Below are 20,002 nucleotides of genomic sequence, written 5' to 3'. Positions count from 1 at the left end.
GTGGAATTGTTATTACTACTTTAGCTTACAGTTTTGATACATTATTTTAAAATAATTTTAGAGTAAATAATGACATAAATGCAGAAGATAGTGTTAAGTCTTATGTTTTACTACTTGCTTTGCAGATTTCCTGAAACTAGGTTTTAAATTATTGAATCATGAACTTCTGCTAAAGCTTTTTCTAGAAAGACACAAAGTCTGATGAAAAGTGTTATATCACCAGTGTTTTTATTTTTCCCCCACTATATTAGGTGTATATCAAATCAGCAAACAAATCAAAGCTCATGATGGCAGTGTGTTCACACTTTGTCAGATGAGAAATGGGATGTTATTAACTGGAGGAGGGAAAGACAGAAAAATAATTCTGTGGGATCATGATCTGAATGCTGAAAGAGAAATAGAGGTAAGGATGGAAATGGAACATAAACATATAGAAATATTTAAGCTTTTACACTCATGTATTTTGTACATGTTAAGATAACTTAAACATTCTTATCATTTTATTCCCTCCCTGTAGAAAAGTTTGTTATTGTACAAAATAATTATTAAAAATTAATTCAAAAGAATATTAAAAATTAATTCAAAAGAATTTTTTAAATGATCGGGCAAACAGTGGGCTTAATAAGAATTGCTAATTATATGTGGATGTGTCTGCTTCAAGCCACGGAACATGTATAGCCAAAAAACCTGACAGTTACCATGTGCTCATTGAAAGTTTGCTAATTGGATTGTGATCTTGGAAAGTAAAATGGTTAAGACTAGTGTTATGGAGATCAAGGATTCTTTTTTCTTTTTTAAAAGCATATAAAGCAGGATTTATTTTAAAGCGGGTAACATAGACTCCTCCCCAGAGGGAGAAGGGGGCCATAGCTAGTATCCTGGTATCCCAGGAAGTGAAGGTGTAGGACCAATGATTCTTAAAGCAGAGCAAATTTCATAGAGATTAATATTGCTCCTATTTTGTTGTTGTTGTTGTTCATTTAAAATTTGAGTCTAAGCTCAGTGTTTTTTCTAAACATAACTGGCTTTCAAGTATTCTCTAAAGAAGAGGATTCTGAACTGGGCATGGTGGCTCACTTTTGTAATTCCAGTGACTCAAGAGGCTCAAGAGAACCACAAGTTTGAGGTTAGCCTCAGCACTTCAGTGAGGCTGTGTCTCAAAATTAAAAAAGTGGGGATGTGGCTCAGTTCCAGCACCAAAAAAAAAAAAAAAAAAAAAAAAAAAAGCAGAAGAAGAGGATCCTGATAGTATTCCTTGGGTTTCATTTACAAGAAGATAATACAGCTGCTTTATCACAACCTTATAAATTCATAGTGGAAATGCCACTTCCTTTACAAAAGGATTGTTTTTCCCCCAGGCCTGAGTTCAATCCCCAACACTACAAAAAAATAAAATGGATTTAAAAATAACTGAAGCAAAGAATATTGATAGTAATGCATCATAACTTCTGTGTAAGATAAAATGCATTTATTTAAACAAATAAATTACTAATAGTATGAGATTACCATATTCAAACTTAGAATTCTGTCACTTATTATCCCATACTTGCTTACAGCTGTAACTTCAGCCATTGTTCAGGTAATAACTAATGCTTATTAGTATGTATAAGGTAAACTTGGAAATCTGTTTTTTCTAGGTTCCTGATCAGTATGGCACAATCAGAGCTGTAGCAGAAGGAAAGGCAGATCAATTTTTAGTAGGCACATCACGAAACTTTATTTTACGGGGAACATTTAATGATGGCTTCCAAATAGAAGTACAGGTAAGTTTATGATGTCAATGATTAACTGAATATTTTTGATGGTACCCTTTGATGTTTATAATGGTGAATGTCTTTTTCATTTTCAGGGTCATACAGATGAACTCTGGGGTCTTGCCACACATCCCTTCAAAGATTTGCTCTTGACCTGTGCTCAAGACAGGCAGGTGTGCATGTGGAACTCAGTGGAACACAAGCTGGAATGGACCAGACTTGTAGATGTGAGTGAAGCAACATGGAATTAATAGTTTCCCCACAGAAACTCCTCACACTGGCATTTGGAAGCAGCAAAGGGCTTTGAAAAAGGACTGAGCATTATGGTTTAGTAAAGGGCCAGGGGTAAGAGGGAATTATTTAGTGTCAAGGTAAAATATATGAATCCTTTTAAAGAAGCAAGTTAGCAGAGTGAAGCTCATTTTTTTCTGTCAATTTCAGTAGTAAATATCAAAGATTTCACATATTTGTAGCATAAATTATTATGGAATATTCTGGTGGTGTTACAGTTGAATTCAGTAAGTGCTGCTCACTAACAGACTCTACTATCTTCTTTTTGAGTAGTCTCTTGCTGTATTTTCTCCCTATTCCACCCAGATATCCACTAAAGTACGATCTAGATGTTGTTGTTATTCCTTATGTTGTTTCACTGCCTAGTCACAAGCTGGTTGCCCTTTTCCCTTACCATTCTACCAGCATATCTTACCCTTCATGCTTTGAAATTCTTTTTTCTTCTCATATCCATGTAGTGTTTCACATTGATTATAGTAAAGTTGATCAAAATTTCATGTTTATATGAAATGAGTTATTTTCAAAGATTTTTTTCCACTGTCATAGATCTAGGGAGACCTTCTTATGTACTCCCCAACAGCTGTCTGTCTCTCTTCTAGGAACCAGGACACTGTGCAGATTTTCATCCAAGTGGCACAGTGGTGGCCATAGGAACGCACTCAGGCAGGTAGGGTCTTTGAGTGAGCTGAGTAATCGGAAATGGTGGGATGTTTAAACGGTTATTCAGGAATGTTCTTGATCTGATCTGGAAGATTGATCTTCTAAGTGGCACACTAATATGCTCATTGATCTTATCTGATATGGATGATTGTTCAGCCAATCTTATTAAGCACCTACCTACCATTTGCTATATGCTATTGTGGGCATTCAGGATAAGAGCAAAACAAAAACCTTTGTGGAGCCCACATTTTAATGTTTGTCAGGAGTGGAAGCAAAATAAAAATTATAACTAATTATTTTAGAGGGGAGGGAAAATAACAGTGGGAAGTGGGGTTGCAAAATGATGAACAGGTGGTCAGGGATAGGCTACATTGAGAAGATGATAGCAGACTCCATTCTCCTTTGTAAAATTAGAAATATCAGAAAAAATTTCTCATTACCTTTTGTGCAGGGAAGGGATTTGAAGCTAATATAACCTAGTTGAGTTTTTATATATTGTTTATGCTATAGTGTTTGCCATCCTGCCTTTTTTTAATGATACACAGATACATATTGAAGGTGTACTTTCTGAAATCATTAATGGCCTGGTCTTGCAGACCCTCTAGGATTATTTAGTAATACATATTTATTACTGTATATTTTTAACTAACTCCTACTTAACTGTTGCTGTTTGCAGATAATCCTATAGTTAGGAATTACAAATAACTTAATTTCTTTCTTAAGGGAGCAGAGGCAAAAATAAATGTCATTTTCACAAAAGTTAAAACCCATTAAAAATGAAAAATGCTCATTTCTAATGGAATTGTAAACATTCAGATAAGTATTTTTTTTATCTGACTTAAACATTTGAAATCCACTAGCTCATTTACTTCTAAATAAATTTAGTCATTTAAAAGCTTTTTAATAATAACTTTTCCCCTTTGACTTTGGAATACAAATTAGTACCTGGAAAGTGGAAACAGTCAAATTTCTTCTCAAATATAGTGCTGCAGATTCTATTAGAATTATGGAAAAACAAGTCTTTAAAGCAAAAATAAGTAATTTGGGATGTTTTTGAAATATTATTTGAGTGTTTCTGAAATCTCTTAAGTTTTAGAATTAAGTTGTTTGGTATGCTAATTGGTGATAACTTGTAAATATTTAAGGTTCTCCTGACTCAAATTTCCCCAAAACTCATGCCAGTAATAGACTTTTATCAAGTTTTAAAACATTTAGACTTGGACCAAATAGATGTATAATAGGTTATTTTGCAGAATTTAATTTTAAAAAATTATTTTGACCAAAAATTTGGTCTTAAGTACATTAGAAACCACCTAAACTATAGCAGTTATCTGGTTTTAGGAAAACAACAAAGGATTCACTTCAGATCTGTATTTTTAGTGGCTGAACAAATACCACAAATGCAAAAGTCATCAAAAATAGAGTAAAAAAGTAATTTGCTCAGCATCAGGTCATGTGCTGAATTTTTTTTATATATTACTTTTAATCATTATCAAAGTGTGACAGAGTGTTTATTAACATTACCATTGAGGATAAACAGGAAACCAAGACTCAGAGTTTCAGTCATTTGCAGCTGAGCTGGGGTCAGCACTCAGGCATTTCATGGCTCCAGAGCTTATCTCTGCTCAATCAGTGCTCTTTGAGATGTTCTTATTCATGTTTATAGCACTATTCAGCAATAACATAAGGAAAGTTTATATTTGATGGTTAAATTATTAACATATTTTGAAAGTATTTATTGTATATATAAGAGAGTTAAATAATAAACAGTATAATACTAGAGCATTAATTCATGAAGCCATTGCTTGATTGGATGAAGAGATATATGTGTGTTCAAGTATGCATACATACAAAGTCTCAATTTTGCTCTCAAAATTTGCTCTGATTAAAACCCAGTGAAAGGGCTGAGTTATAGCTCAGTTGTTAAGAGTGCTTGCCTCATATGCACAGGGCCCTGGGTTCAATCTCTAGCACCACCAAAAAAAAAAAAAAAAAAAAAAAGAAGAAGAAGAAGAAGAAAAGAAAGAAAGAAAGAAATTACTTTCTAATATTTATGTAGCTGTGAAATCATCATTGAAAATCTTTAAATGAAGTCACTCAATTTAAGTGACTTATGCTAAAGTTAAGCTAGTTGTTTCCTCTTGGAGTTATAAGTAGAAAACACTTTATAAGTGAGAGAGATGTAATAACTGAATGAGTAATGCTGGCAGTCTATTCTGTCTCATGTTGACTTGGGGACTGTTTTGAATCCGAGTTGTAGTTACCAGTGTTCATTCTGTACCTTATCTTTGGTTTCACATCTGGTTAAGTTCTTTTGATTTTGAGGGAGCTTTCTCATTTGTTTTTATTTTTGACTTTGTATGTGAATATCTATCCTGTCTAAAACTGAAAATACATTAATGTAGATTACTATCACTAACTTTTTTTGGGGGGGGGGGTACCAGGGATTGAACTCGGGGGTACTTGGCCACTGAGCCACATCCCCAGCCCCCAGGGTCTCACTGAGTTACTTAGTCCCTCGCGGTTGCTGAGGCCAGCTTTCAACTCTTGATCCTCCTGCCTCAGCCTCCGAGCTATTGGGATTATAGGCATGCACCACCGTGCCCAGCACCATCACCTTGTTTTATTTTGTGGCTGTGGTGGGGACTGAACCCAGGGCCTTATGCATGCAAGGCAAGCACTCTGCCAACTGAACTATATCCCCTATTAGTAACTTTTAAACCTGAAAAAAGTGAGACTTTTAAAAATAGAGTATAGTATATGTCCAAATTGCACATAATACAGAAAAAGTAACTAATAAAATGTTTAAAAATGTCTTAAATGTTCATGTCTAGATATTTTCTAATTCATGTAACTTAAGAGTAGGCACAGTGTGGATAAATTGCCACAGCTATAAATATAATATCATTTCTAAGAGAAAATATTATGTCATTTTTAAGGGAAAAAAATAAATACATGGCCCTCCCTAGGTGGCCATAATACTTTCTTAACATGATAATGCTCACATAGGAAGGATTCTTTCTAACAGCTTTATAGAAATATAATTCCCATACCATAAAATTTACCAACTTATCAGAATATAATTAAGTAATTTTTAATTACGCTCATAGGGTTGTGTAGTCTAATTTCAGAATATTTTCATTAAGAAATCTTGTACCCTTTATCAGTCATTCATCTTGACCCCACCTACCCCTACTCTAGGCGACTGATCTACATTGTTTCTATAAGTTTGCTTATTCTGCATATTTCATATTAATGGTATAGTACAGCATGTGGACTATTGTGACTAACTTTTTGAAATCAGCATAGTGTTTTCAAGGTTCATCTATGTTGATTCTTTCATGTACAGCACGTATTTCATTCCTTCTTAAGACCAAATAATTCATTGTATGGATATACCACCTTCGTCAATTGATGAACATTTGGGTTTCCACTTTGTGGCTACTATGAATAATGCTGCTATAAACATTAATACATAATTTTTGTGTAAATGATTCATGCAGTAACTCTTAATGTTTAACATTTTAAAGAACTACCAAACGTTTTCACAACAGTTATCTTAATTTGTAGTCCTACCAGGAATGTATGAGCATACTAATTTCTCCACATCTACACCAGTGTCTTATTATCTGTATTTTGATTATAGCCATTCAACTGAGTGTTAAGTAGTTTTTCATTATGGTTTTCATTTACATTTTTCTGATGGCTAAAGATGTTGTGCATCAGCCTCTTTTCATGTGCTTATTGGCCACTCATGAATCATTTTTTAAAGAAATGTATGTTCTAGAATTGTTGAGTTGTAAGAGCTATATATGTGTTCTAAATACAGCCCCTTATCAGAAGTATGAGTTGCAGATATTTATTTTTCATTCTTAGGATTGTCTTCGCTTTCTAAATGTTCTTAGCAGCCTAAAAACTTTAATTTTGATGTAGTCCAGTTGTTCTGTTCTTTCCTCTTCTCTCTTGGTTATAGAGGTTTGTTCCTATATATTCTTCTAACAGATTTTATAATTTCAGCTCTTACTTTAGGCCTCTGATTGCAGCTTGAGTTAATCTTTGTATATGGGATGAGGTAGTGTCCAACTTCATACTTTTGTATGTGGATATCCAGTTGTTACAGCACTCTGATATTGGCACCAAGTTGAAAATTAGTTGAACATAATATATATAAACATATAGGAATGGAAACACCAGGATGGAAAGAAGAGTGGACATACTGAGAGAAACAGGTAACTTCAAAGACCCTAAAGTTTCTGATCTGCAGTGATAGCTTTGACAAGAGGGCAAGCTAGAAAATGAGCCTGGTGAGTAGGTAGATAAAGAAGTAAAATTAATCTTTAACATGGAATCATAGAATCCTACATGTGGAGATAATTCAGTGACCCTGTTCAGCTGGTGGCAGCTTCAACCTTGCCAAACCAGTAACTGTTACCACGTTCCAGCTATGAAAGTTCTGAGCCTAAGAAATGTCCCTTCTGTTCAAAATTGAGGTGTCAGATATGTTAGCAATAGCTAAGACTTTTTTTTTTACAAAATTAAAAGAGATAACTAATTATATAATTTGACGTACTTTAACCTTTTCTGTGTACTCCAGAGTTCATTTCTTAGAGTGCACATTATCTTTGAACTCCATTAGTATTAATCTCTCTGGATTCTGCCTTGTTTAAACTACAAATCTGAATCACTTTTCAAATGTTTATGGGGCGCCTGCACTTGCAAAGCACTGTAGATGATTCAGTGAGTGTCACAAAGAAATATGAGATATTATCCTTATTCAAAGTAGATCATAACCAAAGTAGATTATAACCTAATTAAATACCACATTAGAAGACAAGACACATTTCATATTAGTAGTTTCTAACTCTGAGAGCAACAGAAATCACTGTGAGCCTCAGTGGACAGAGAAAAGCTTCATAGAAGAAATAGGAGGAATGCATTGAAAAAAATGTAGGAAACTCTAAACAAAACAGACTGCTGGGACTAGAACATCCTTACAGGCATCTTCAAGCTGAAATAGTGCATAGCCTAACCTTTAAAGCTCATTAAAGATCTTTTCCTCATCACTTCAACTAGAATGGTTAAATTTCTCTTCATAATCATTCCAGCCTGATTTGTAGTTTCACTCCATTCTATTCATTTCTGTCCATTTATCCCTGACACATTTGATAAAATCATCCCATCCACAACCTCAGTTGATAACCCCATTTTGAAATTTCATTATCCTTACTACTTATTTATTATCCATATTACCTTGAACTATTTACCACTTTATGAATTCATTCTGTTTCCTCAGACTATAAACTCGATACTCTGTAGCTGGTCTCTGTTCTCAGAATCGCTAAATGTTAGTGTATCTCAGAAACAGAGAGAGAACCTTTTCCACAGGATTACATTCCTCCCTGGTGTGATATAATGAAAACACTAAGGCCAGAAGCACTAGCCTGGTTCTGCCACTAACTAGGTGGTTGATAACTAGTCAAGTGTTTTTTTGTTTGTTTTTTTTTTTTATTTTTTAGGTGGACACAATATCTTTATTATTTTTTATGTGATGCTGAGAATCGAACCCATGACTCACAAATGCTAGGCGAGCGTGGTACTACTTGAGTCACATCCCCAGCCCCAGGTCAAGTGTTTTGATATCACAGGATTTCAGTTTTTTGGTGGGTTTTGTTATTGTTTCTTTTATTTTGAATACTAGGGATTAAATCCAAGGATGCTTTTCCACTGAGCTATAGCCCCAGTTTTGTTGTTGTTGTTGTTATTGTTTTGTTTTGTTTTGTTTTTTAAAGACAGGGTCTCACTGAGTTGCTGAGGCTGGGCTCAAGCTTGCAATCCTCTTACCTCCCAAGTCATTGGGATTACAGGCATGTGCCATTGTGTCCGGCTCAGTATTGTTATTACAAATTAAAAGGTTTGAGTCAGGCCTTTTTTTCATGGTTTTGACTATATATTTTTCCAATTATAAAAGCCCCATTTCTACTTTTAAAAGTAGAATATCAGGGCTGCGGTTGTAGCTTAGTGGTAGAGTGCTTGCCTTGGACGTGTGAGGCACTGGGTTCAAGCCTCAGCACCACATAAAAATAAATAAAATAAAGGTATTGTGTCCAACTACAAACAAAAAAAAATAAATACTAAATAAATAAAGAAAATAAAGATGTTGTGTTCATCTACAACTAAAAAATATATTTTTAAAAAAGATGGAAGATCATTAAGTAGGAAAGGGAAAGTTCCAAACCTACACCCAGAAGACACACTTAATGTATTGTGATGGATATATAGTTTTTTAATTTAACATTATGAAAAGATATATTCACTTAGGGACTTTAAGGTACTTTCCAACTTTTACCACTGAAGAAATCAATATAGTATTTTTAAAAAATCACCAAGATGGGGCTGGGTTTGTGGCTGAGTGGTAAAGCACTCACCAAGCACATGTGAGGCACTAGGTTCTATCCTCAGCACCACATAAAAATAAATAAGTAAAATAAAGGTATTATGTTCAACTACAACTAAAAAATAAATATTAAAAAAAAAAAAGAAAAGAAAAGTCACCAAGAGGGGCTGGGGTTAAAAGTCCTCAGCGGTAGAGCATTTGTCTACCTTGCGTGATGCCCTGGGTTCAGTCCCCGGTATGTATTTTAAAAAGGATAAATGATGGTACTACCTTTTGGCTTACAAATCAAATTAATATAAATATATGGTCAAAGATTTCGCACCTCTGATATTCAAGCAGTTATATTTAGAAAGGTAAACATATTAGTTCTTTAGGCCATAGAAAGCCTCAGGTGATTGCAAATTATCCCAAAGCAAAAGCTTCATTGTAGTTTATATACTATAGAATAAGTATACCGTTAAACATAGTAAAAACTCATTTATTTATTTGTAGAAAATCATCTTAATACCAGCAACTCGAGAATCTGAGGCAGGAGGACTACAAGTTCAAGGCTAGCCTCAGCAACTTCACAAGACCCTATCTTAAAAAATAAAAAGTGCAGGAAATATAGCTCAGTGGTAAAATACCCCTGGGTTCCATTCCTAGTACAAAAGAAAAGAAAGGAAGTCCCCTTTCTACAATTTTTATTTATTTATTTATTTATTTTTAAATTAGGGACAGTGGTCTCGAGCCCAGAAGTCTTTTCTGAAGGCAGAACAGAGTCCATGCAATGAAAAGGGTCAGAACTCCTAAAACTATTGCTGGAGCTCCATATGGAACTTGTAGACTTTAAACATTTGTTGAATTGATATCAAAAATTATTTGCCAGAAGTAGAACTAATTTATCACGTAACTAAGAAATAGAAAAGTAAGCATGGTAACTAAGTTTTAGGTTTCTACACATTATACCAATGGATATTGTGGGGCTTTATTACTTCCTTAGGGAGTTTCCAAAAAGAAAATTATATGCAGTTTCCATAGGAAGATTTAACTGACTTGAAACAGTCTTAAAAGTATTAGTCAGGGCTCTATCAAGCAAAACTTTAAAGCCTGATACTTATAGAGTGGACGTATATCTCATGGTTCTTTAAGTGTGTTTTGAGTCTTTGTTCCCTTTTAGAAAAGGCACTTGGCATCAGCTTTTGCATTGCTTGGCCCAGAGAATCTCTTAGTGGTAGACATAAAAATCTATTAAAAGTCCCAGTTTCCAGCTGATTGGCCTAAACTATTCACATATAGAAGCTATTTCTATTATCTGAATGGAATACAGAATTTATGAATTGTTAACTACTTAGTCATTTTGGTCCATAGATCATGATTATCCATAGGATTGAGCCCGGGTCCTGGGGCATGCTAGGCAAGTGCTCTACCACTGAGCCACATCCCCAGCCCACAATTTTCGGTGGGGGCAGGGGTATTGGGGATTGAATCCAGTGACATTTTACCACTGAGTTACATCCCCAGCCTTTTTTATTTTGAGACAGGGCTCTGCCGAATTGCTGAGGCAGGTGTGGAACTTGGAATCCTCCTTTCTTACCCTTCTGAGTTGTTGAGGTTACAGGTTGGATGCCACCACACCCAGCCTTAGATCACAAAATAAAGTTCATTCATGAATGTGTTTAATTGAAGAGGATTTTATTGATATGGGAAGAGTTGGGGTCATTCTGGGCACAGTGGCACACAACACCTGTAATCCCAGTGTCTCAGAAGGCTGAGGCAGCAGGATCACAATTCTGAAGTCGGGAATTTAGCATGACCCTAAGCAACTTAGCTAGACCTTGTCTCAAAAAAATTTAAAACAAAGAACTAGGGATGTTGCCCATTGGTAAAGTGCTCCTGAGTTCAGTGCTCATTACCAAAAAATAAAGATTGAGATCATGTAGTTTTTCATCTTCTTCCTAGAATACACTAAATCATGTTTTTTTTTTTTTTGTATTCTGAATTTTTATTTGTATTTTTAAGAAATTTTTTGGCACTGATCTTTGAATCCAGAGGCATTTTACCACTGAGCTATATCCCCACCCCTTTACTTTGAGATAGGGTCTCACTAAGTTGCCAAGGCTAACCTCGAACTTGTGATCCTCCTGCCTCAACTTTCCAAGTCATTACTATTACAGGCACCATGCCCACTGCTCATTTTTAATTATTTCAAGCCCTTTCATCTCTTCTAAATATTTCCTTTAAGGGGATGAGGTTCAGTGGTAGAACATTTGCCTAGTATTTGCAAGATCCTAGGTTCTGTCTCTAGAACTGCAAAAATAAAGAAAAAAATTTTTTTCGGATATTATAATGTTTCAGAATCTGTCATTGTGATTCCTTTTATTGATTTTAGTAGTGAAATTTTTTCCTTCTGATTAATTAAAAATAGAACTTGATACTCTTGTTGTTCTCAGTTATTTTTCTAGTCTTGTCTCATTCTCTCTTCCCCAGTCATTTCTCCCCCCACACTGCATTACTGTTAAATACCTCTTGCCAAAACTTGGCTTTTGTCACATTCAAAGACTTATTTTAAATTTACTTGTTCATTTATTCATTCTGCAGGTATTTAGTGCCTACTATGATTTAAAATTCCAACCAGCTAGGACTGCTGTCTGTAACCTATCTGACCTTAGTTGTCTTTTGTTCTTTATACCTATGTTTTGATAAGCTCTTAGAAAAAGGTTTGACAGTAGTCATTTATAATGTGGTTGCATTTAAGTCATTGTTGCCTCTCAGGCATTTACATTTTGACTTTTCTTATAAATGTTAATGAAAAGCTATCAAAGAATTCAGTGCTTCTGTGTGCAGATGTTGGAGGTATCAGAGGTGGAGTACTGGCTGTTGTTTCTTCCTACCTTCATGGTGTCCCTGGTCCCTCCCTTCTACCTAAATTGCTTGTATTTCCTGTTAAACTCAGCTAATATCCTACATGTTCTCTAAAGATTTTTTTTGTGTCTGCTATCAGTTCATTTTCCTTCTATGAGTTCCTCAGTGGCCATCACTGAGATTAGCATTTAATCATTCTTTATTTCAATTGGTTCATTTTCTTTTCCCCAACTCTAGTATAATCTTTGAGAACACTGACCCTATTTTCTTATTTTCTGTTTAAATAATGCCTAGCAGAAACAGTTGGCATTCAGTAATTATCTACCAAAAATGAGAATATAACTAGATCCATTTACGTTTATTTATACTGTATCTAGCATCATTTTGCAAAGTAAATTCATTCTTCAGTAAAAAAAACATGTTACACTTAAAAGATTTTTATTGAAATTCCTTCAAAGTAGAGAAAAGGCCAGAAACCATTTTTTTCTATAAATGCTAATATCTAAAGAAATTTTTGTGTATTTTTTAACAGGTGGTTTGTTCTGGATGCAGAAACCAGAGATCTAGTTTCTATCCACACTGATGGAAATGAACAGCTCTCTGTGATGCGCTACTCAGTTGGTAGGTAAATGTATTCCATCCCCATCCTGGCATTCATAGAATTTCACTATAGTTGCATAATTTTACTTCTGATAAAGCTGACTCCTTTTTTTCTACTTTCTAGAGTTTTTAAGTATTGAATATGTTTCCCCCAACATCAGATTAAATTCCACTTCTGGAAACTGCAAAAGATCTGCTGAAGTTAAACAACATTCTAAATCATCAAGCAAACACAAATTAGAATGAACTGTTACAACTGCATTTGCAATTGAAAACAGAATGAAGTGCAGTCAAGTTCCTTGTGGTTTTTTTTTTTTTTTTTTTTTTTTTTGGTCCTTTTTTGTAACTACTCAGAATTTGAAGCAATATTAGGCTAAATTATTACTTCAAATCAGCATAAAAGAAATTATAGTAATATTCAAAATACACAAGCATAAAAGTTCTTTAGAACCTAATTATATTATTATTGGCTGCATGGACATGATAGGTTTAAGTAAAATACTTAGCAATTCATTATAATTGTTTGGTAACTTTATTTAGCTTTGAGTATTTTTTTATACTTTATTCAAATGTTAAATAAGTTTCCACAATAATATTCCAGTTACCTTTTCCCATTATTGATGTGGTTTTGATTCACATCATTCTTTCCTAGTGTTAGTCTCACATGTTCTTACACTTGAAAATATATTCTATTAGTTTTTGGATCAAGATTTTTTTAATATATATTTTTTAGTTGTCAATGGATCTTTATTTTTTTATTTATTATCTGCTGTGCTGAGAATCAAACCCAGTGCCTCACACATGCTAGGCAAGCGCTCTACCACTGAGCCACAATACCTGCCCTAAAGATATTTTTATTTGGTTCTCAGTTATTTGTAAAAAAGCACAGAATACTGTTCTCTCAATTACACAAAGAGAAGTATGTGTTCCAAGCTATAAACCTGGAGTCCTCCTGAAGCAGCAAAGCTTTTCTTGTTTTTATTAGTTTGTTTTTAATGCTGTAGTAACAAATAACCACAGATCCAAAGATCAGTGGATTTTATTGACCATTTGTTGTTCGGTGACTAGCACTATGGTAGTTACAGTAGGGGAGACCATTAAAGAAAAGAACATGGTCCCTTCCCAAGAGATCCTACCCTATAATTAGATCATTTGTGCTTGCCAAACTGAGAATATACACCCAGCTTGCCATATGATCACTGTGTACTTCTACTGGTAAAGGCAGAGTAACCTCTCTGAGGCCAGTTTTTAACTAAGTGAAAGGAGATGGGAAGATAGAGTCCATGGCCTGTGAGCATCTCTAAGGAGGGATTCTGTGTTGAACTAGGTTACCATTTGTTTTTCAAGTATGCTGAGTGATAAGATTTGCCCATCAAATGCCAGATAACAGTTAAATTAATGAGATTTAACAACATTTTTAAAGCATCAGTTAGTATAGTCCAATAAAGTAATAATCAATTTATCACCTTATTTCTCTAGTCAACACTTTTTCTATTTCATTCTAGATGGTACCTTCCTGGCTGTAGGATCTCACGACAACTTTATTTACCTCTATGTAGTCTCAGAAAATGGGAGAAAATATAGCAGATATGGAAAGTGCACTGTAAGTAGTAAAGTAAAATAAGTTGTAAAATTATTAGGAAATTTTTAATTCTGTTAAGAGAAAGGAATATTTTCATTGATGTACCTTTTTCTGTTGTTAGCTGCTTTAAAACTTTAATCTCTGTTTTTGAAGACTTGATATTATCTGACAAAACATTATAGTTCCCCTATGTACTCTAGAAAGATGACTTCTTTTGGTGACTTTTCTCCAACTAGTTTTAAGGCAGTTTCTTAAAGCTGTTTCTACGAGAAGCTCTTAGAGTAAAACTTTTAAAAATAGAGTTAGTGAGAAATAACAGGCCATCTCAGTGTCCTAAGTCCCTGTCTACATGACACTCTGCAATGACCTGTATTACATTTCTGCCACTAAAAATAAAATAATTTACATGGGAATGTATGCATTTAAGAGTTAACATAAGCCAGGCGCAATGGCACATGCCTGTAATCCCAGTGATTTGGGAGATTGGAGCAAGAGGATTGAAAGTTTGAGGCCAGTCTTAGCAAGACCCTGTCTCAAAAAAAAAAAAAAAAAAAAAAAACTTTAAAAAACTAGGATGTTGCTTGGTGATAAAGCTCCCCTGAATTCAACCCCTACTGCAAAAAAAAAAAGTTAGCAAAAGCAGGTTTCCTGTGATTTGTTGCCCATTTCTAATTTGATTAGGTTATTATTACAGGAGAAAAAATTTAGAGCAAATTCTGTAGACCAGGTTGAGTACTTACTATGTGGCTGGAGCTCTGCTAGAGAAATTCTCTAGAAGCTAGGAATATGTGCAAGATTTTTGTCATCAAGAAGTATGGCTGAGGGGCTGGGGATGTGGCTCAAATGGTAGCGTGCTCGCCTGGCATGCATGCGGCCCGGGTTCGATCCTCAGCACCACATACAAACAAAGATGCACCAAAAACTAAAAAAAAAAATAAATATTAAAAAAAAAAAGAAGTATGGCTGAGGGCTGGGGTTGTGGCTCAGTGGTAGAGCACTTGCCTAGCATGTGTGAGGCACTGGGTTTGATTCTCAGCACCACATATAAATAAAGTCGATTGACAACTAAAAAAATATAAGGAAAAAAAGAAGAAGTATGGCTGAGACTAGGGGTGGAGCAGTAGAGCACTTGTCTACCTTGTGCAAGACCCTGGTTCAGTCCCTAGTTGAGAAAGGTAGGCAGGATAGTGGAGTGGTTAGGAACACAGACTGGATCAGATTACCTGGATTTGAACTCTTGCTTTATCACAAGCTATTATGACCTTGGGCAGGCTACTTAAACCTTCTACTTTAGTTTTCTCATCCATGAAGTGAGGATAAGACTAGTTAATACATATGAAGTACATAGGACAATGTTTGGCATAAAAGTGCCCAATAAATATTAACCATATTTTTGTAGAAAATGAAGTAGCTTGGTATGTATGTTAATTTTAGGATTAGCAAACCACTGTGTGGATTACTGGCACAGATCCTTTAAACAGTCTTGATCACAAACAATTGCTCTTGGGGGAATAAATAAAAATTATGGCCCTCAGAAAGAAGAGACTTTATAGTAAGCAAAATAAACTTTATTATGGGTCTGAAATTTAGTTTATCATGTATAGATTGAGTATTCCTTATCTAAAATACTTGGGATCAGAGTGTTTCAGATTTCACAGATTTCTAGATTTTGGAATATTTGCATATTTGTAGGAAGATTATCTTGGAAATGGGACTAACGTCAAAACACTAAATTCATTTCTGTTTTATATATAACATACACACACAGCCTGATGATAATTTTCTACAGTGTTTTTAGTGTGCTTAAATTTTGAACCACTTGTCACTTGGGTCAGATGTGGAATTTTACACTTTTGGTATCCTCTGGAACTTAAGTTTTAGATTTTGTAGAATTTCATATTAAGGGTACTCAACCTGTATAAGTAAAAAACCAGGCCATTTACTTTACCCCACCCCCACCCCACTTTCTGGTGCTACTGTGGATTGAACCCATTGTTGCTGTACTGAGCTACATCTTCGCCCCCCCCCCTTTTTTAAATTTATATATATTTAGGTGTAGATGGACACAACAAAATGCCTTTATTTTTATGTGGTACTGAGGATCGAACCCGGGTCCCACCCGTGCAAGATGAGCGCTCTACCACTAAGCCACAATCCCAGCCCCTCTTCACCCCCTTTTTATTGATTGATTGATTGATTGATTTTTGAGATAGTCTCTCTAATTTGCCCAGGTTGACCTTGAACTTGGGATTCACCTACCTCAGCCTCCTGAGTAGCTGTCATTACAGGCTGTGTCATCCCACCTGGCTTTACTATTTGAGGAAGAAAGACTTGTTTGTTTTGCATATGTTGTATCATGTGCTAAAACCAGCCAATTTATAAACCATTTATATTTCCAGTATATGATAGTCCTCAGGTTCACACACACACACACACACACATATACACACGAACATGCAGTTAAAGTACAACTGATCGAGAAAAGAAATGGAGCATTGTGTGACATGGGATAATCAGAATGACCTTGGAAATGTTAAAAAATGGCAAGTTGATCAATTGCATGCAATTTTTCCTACTCTAATTAGGCAGCTTTTATCTTTAATGAGTAATTGAAAGTATGTTGATAACTTTAGGAACTTAGTTTATAGTACTGTTTAAGGCTATAATGAAAGGCTCAACTCTTCTGCTTTTCTAGCTTTTTTTTTTTTTTTTTTTTAAAAACATAATGAGCTCATTTTATTTTTTTGCAGAGCTAAGCATCAAACCCAGGGCCTTATGCATCCTAGGCTAGGGCTCTTCCACCGAGCCCCACCCCCAGCCCTCTAATTATTTTCTATTTTGTGTTTTGCTTCCAGCTGTCTCCTTCCACCAACTGGTCTTTTCTTCTGTTAACTGCTTTTACTTTCATCTCTTTTATTGTCAGCTGTTTTATAGGACAAACAAAACAGGATTAACACTGGCTCTGCCACTTACTGGTTTGCATCTTTAAGCAAGTTAATTAACTTCTCTGCATCTGAATTTTATTATCTTAAAATTAGAGGTTATCATAGTTCCTACTTTATAACATTGTTGTGAAGATTAGGTCTTTCTTTTTTTTAAATATCTATTTTTTAGTTGTGTTGGACATAATACCTTTATTTATTTATTTTTATTTGGTGCTGAGGATCGAACCTAGGGCCTCACACACACTAGGCAAGAGCGCTCTACCACTGAGCCACAACCCCAGCCCCAAGATTAGGTCTTTCTTAAATTGCAACAATGAGAACTGCACTCAGAATTCCAAATACAAATGTTGTTTATTATTATTATTTATTTCCAATAATTTTCCTGTTGCTAGTCAAAAATGTTTAAGTGACTGTTGTAACTGAAAAAGCATACTGGACTTAGAATTTTAGGAAATGTACCTATAATAAATTATTACCAGTTATAAGCATTTGGAATCTGTACTTCTTCACGGTATCATTTTTTGTAAAAATTGTCAGTTGAGATGACTGGTACACAAGAATGCAAAGCAGCACTTCTTGGTAAAAAGCAGAGGCTGGTGCATGATTCCCTGGTGAAAGACAACATCAGTACAGGCCAGGGGCTTGCTCTCAAACTCAAGTTCAAAAACAAGATTCATTTTAGAGAGATGGACTTAGATCAATCATGTTCTCCAAAGCTGATTGATAAAATATCACCAAATTCTTATTTTCCTCTAGCCAACTAAGTTCTCTCTCTGTAACTAAGCCTCGGGAAACCAAATTATAATCAGAATGCTAATTTATTCATTTTAAAGTAAGATATATACATGCCAAGGGGACAGAACAACGCATTCCCCCAGCCAATACTTTGCTTCTATGGGAATGTACCTGTGTAACTGGAATATAATGGGCTGAGCAAGTCCAGTACATCCATGGTAGAGTAATTGCTACCACTGGAGCTTGTCTTGATTTGTGTCTCTCTACCCTGGACATAGGTGGCACTACCTGCATATGCTTCTGTGACCCCTTTCTTTGCTCACCACCCTCCTGCCAGTGCCACACTTTCTTTGGATAGAGTCATTCTATAGTTAGCTTATATTCAAGGCTTGCCAACCTTGGATACATTATGACCCATACTTCTTTACCTTTCTGCTTTGTCTTAATTCTGAAGTTTAACTCTCCGAGGCTCTTGGGGAACATCCACTATAGTTTCTATAAAATTAAACAAACAAACAAAAAAAAATTGCTCTTCTGTTCATTGAAACCAATTTCCTTCCCTCTGCCTTTCCCCCTCTAGCATTGAGAATTGAATTCAGGGCCTTGCACATGCTAGACAACTGTTTTGCCTCTGAGCTGTATCTCCAGCCCTGATTTCCATTATTTTACTAACCCCAAATATCTTTCATAATCTCTCTGAAGTTCATCCTTATCTTCTTAAAATTGCAGTGTTTAAAAAAATGTATAAACTATAAATTCATGATGGCACACAAATCGCAGCAATTCGGGAGGCTGAGGCAGGAGGATTGCAAGTTTGTGACCTACCTAGGCAAGACCTTATTTCAAAAATTGAAAGGAGCCAGAGGTGTAGCTCAGTGGTAGAGCACTCCTGAGTTCAATCTCTGTCATCACAAAAGAATTAAAATAAAATGTTAAGTCAGATCTCAGAAGGACAATAATATGTACATTTAGAATCAAAAGTTTATCAAATAAGGTGCAGAGAGCATTATTTAGTCAACTTCCTCATTTGATGAATAAGAAAACTGAGGCAACTGAACCAAAAGTTCATATATCACAATCCTTTTTTTTCTACACCTTCTGATCAAGCCAATCTCAGTCCTCACAGTATAAGTACATTAATAAACTAGTCTCACAAAGGGATTAGGACTGGGTTAAAATTTTGGATGTTTCTCATCAAGCCTCAGGAGCCTGGAAAACCATTGGCAAATGCTAGAAGAACCTGGCAAGAACACTTTTATTAATCTTTTTTCACATACCCTGTCATTTCTCTTTTCTATCCTATCTCTAGCCCCTGTATTTAGTTTTTTGTTTTTTATGTTTTTTAATGTATTCTCTAGTTGTTGATGGAGCTTTATTTTATTCATTTATTTATATGTGGTGCTGAGAATCGAACCCAGTGCCTCACACATGCCAGGCAAGTGCGCTACCGCTGAGCCACAACCCCAGCCCCATTTAGTTTTAATGATGCACAATCTTTATAATTTCAGAAATGAAGCAAAAATAGGTATAATACAAAAGAACAATATGCTAACTCTCAAAAGAATTTTTTAACTTTGAAGTAGTACAGAGGGAAGGTAAGATGCTTTTTTGCCTTTTATTTATTTAAATTGCCCAGCCTACCAACCAGGGGACTTACTTCTCTGTCCTGGACATTACCTAGCTTTGTATGTTGGCCTCTGTTGTTCAGACCAACCAGTCACTGTGTCACTAGAACACAGCCTTAAGGCATTGCTTATAAAACAGGAGTAAATCTCATTAGTTATGAAAGCAGTAAAGCAAGATGATGAGCACCTCTCAGCATTTACTTCTTGTATTAGTTCTCCAGCCTCAGGCATCTGTATTGAGAAGTGAATGAAATTTTAAGAATAGAAAATAACAAAAAATGAAGAGTGAATGAGCCTATATTTTTTTTTCCTCAGGCTCCTTACTACTTGCTGTTAGGTACCAAAAGATGTCACTTCAGAACTCAAATTTACTACAAATCACTGGTCCTGGCCCATCTCGGCCCCAGTGATCTCCCAGGAAACAACTGGCTCTTCTGAGCTAGACCACTCCAGGTCAGCTGAGAGGATTAGGGGATGAGGGGAAGAGAGGTAGGGAGGAGTCATCTGCCCTGCTGATATGTGGCCATCCCACCTTTCATTTACCCTTCTGGGGCCTGTCTGCCTGGTAGCAT

The 20,002-nt window shown here is 35.4% G+C and overlaps 1 protein-coding gene across 3 annotated transcripts in view; it reads left to right on the top strand.

Moving 5' to 3' along the window:
* EML4 (EMAP like 4) overlaps positions 1 to 20,002 on the top strand; it is a 141,163-nt gene that overhangs the window by 108,814 nt on the left and 12,347 nt on the right. For all 3 annotated transcript variants that reach the window (XM_081264809.1, XM_081264808.1, XM_081264807.1), the window contains 6 exons: positions 252 to 403; positions 1,638 to 1,763; positions 1,850 to 1,981; positions 2,645 to 2,712; positions 12,476 to 12,564; positions 14,049 to 14,146. In XM_081264809.1, coding sequence (XP_081120935.1) covers positions 252 to 403; positions 1,638 to 1,763; positions 1,850 to 1,981; positions 2,645 to 2,712; positions 12,476 to 12,564; positions 14,049 to 14,146 — 665 coding nt within the window. The remainder of the gene's footprint in view (positions 1 to 251; positions 404 to 1,637; positions 1,764 to 1,849; positions 1,982 to 2,644; positions 2,713 to 12,475; positions 12,565 to 14,048; positions 14,147 to 20,002) is intronic.

The sequence above is a fragment of the Spermophilus citellus genome (genome assembly GCF_964194105.1).
Source record: "Spermophilus citellus genome assembly, chromosome: 13".
NCBI lineage: Eukaryota > Metazoa > Chordata > Mammalia > Rodentia > Sciuridae > Spermophilus > Spermophilus citellus.
This window is presented reverse-complemented; position numbering and strand designations above follow the sequence as displayed.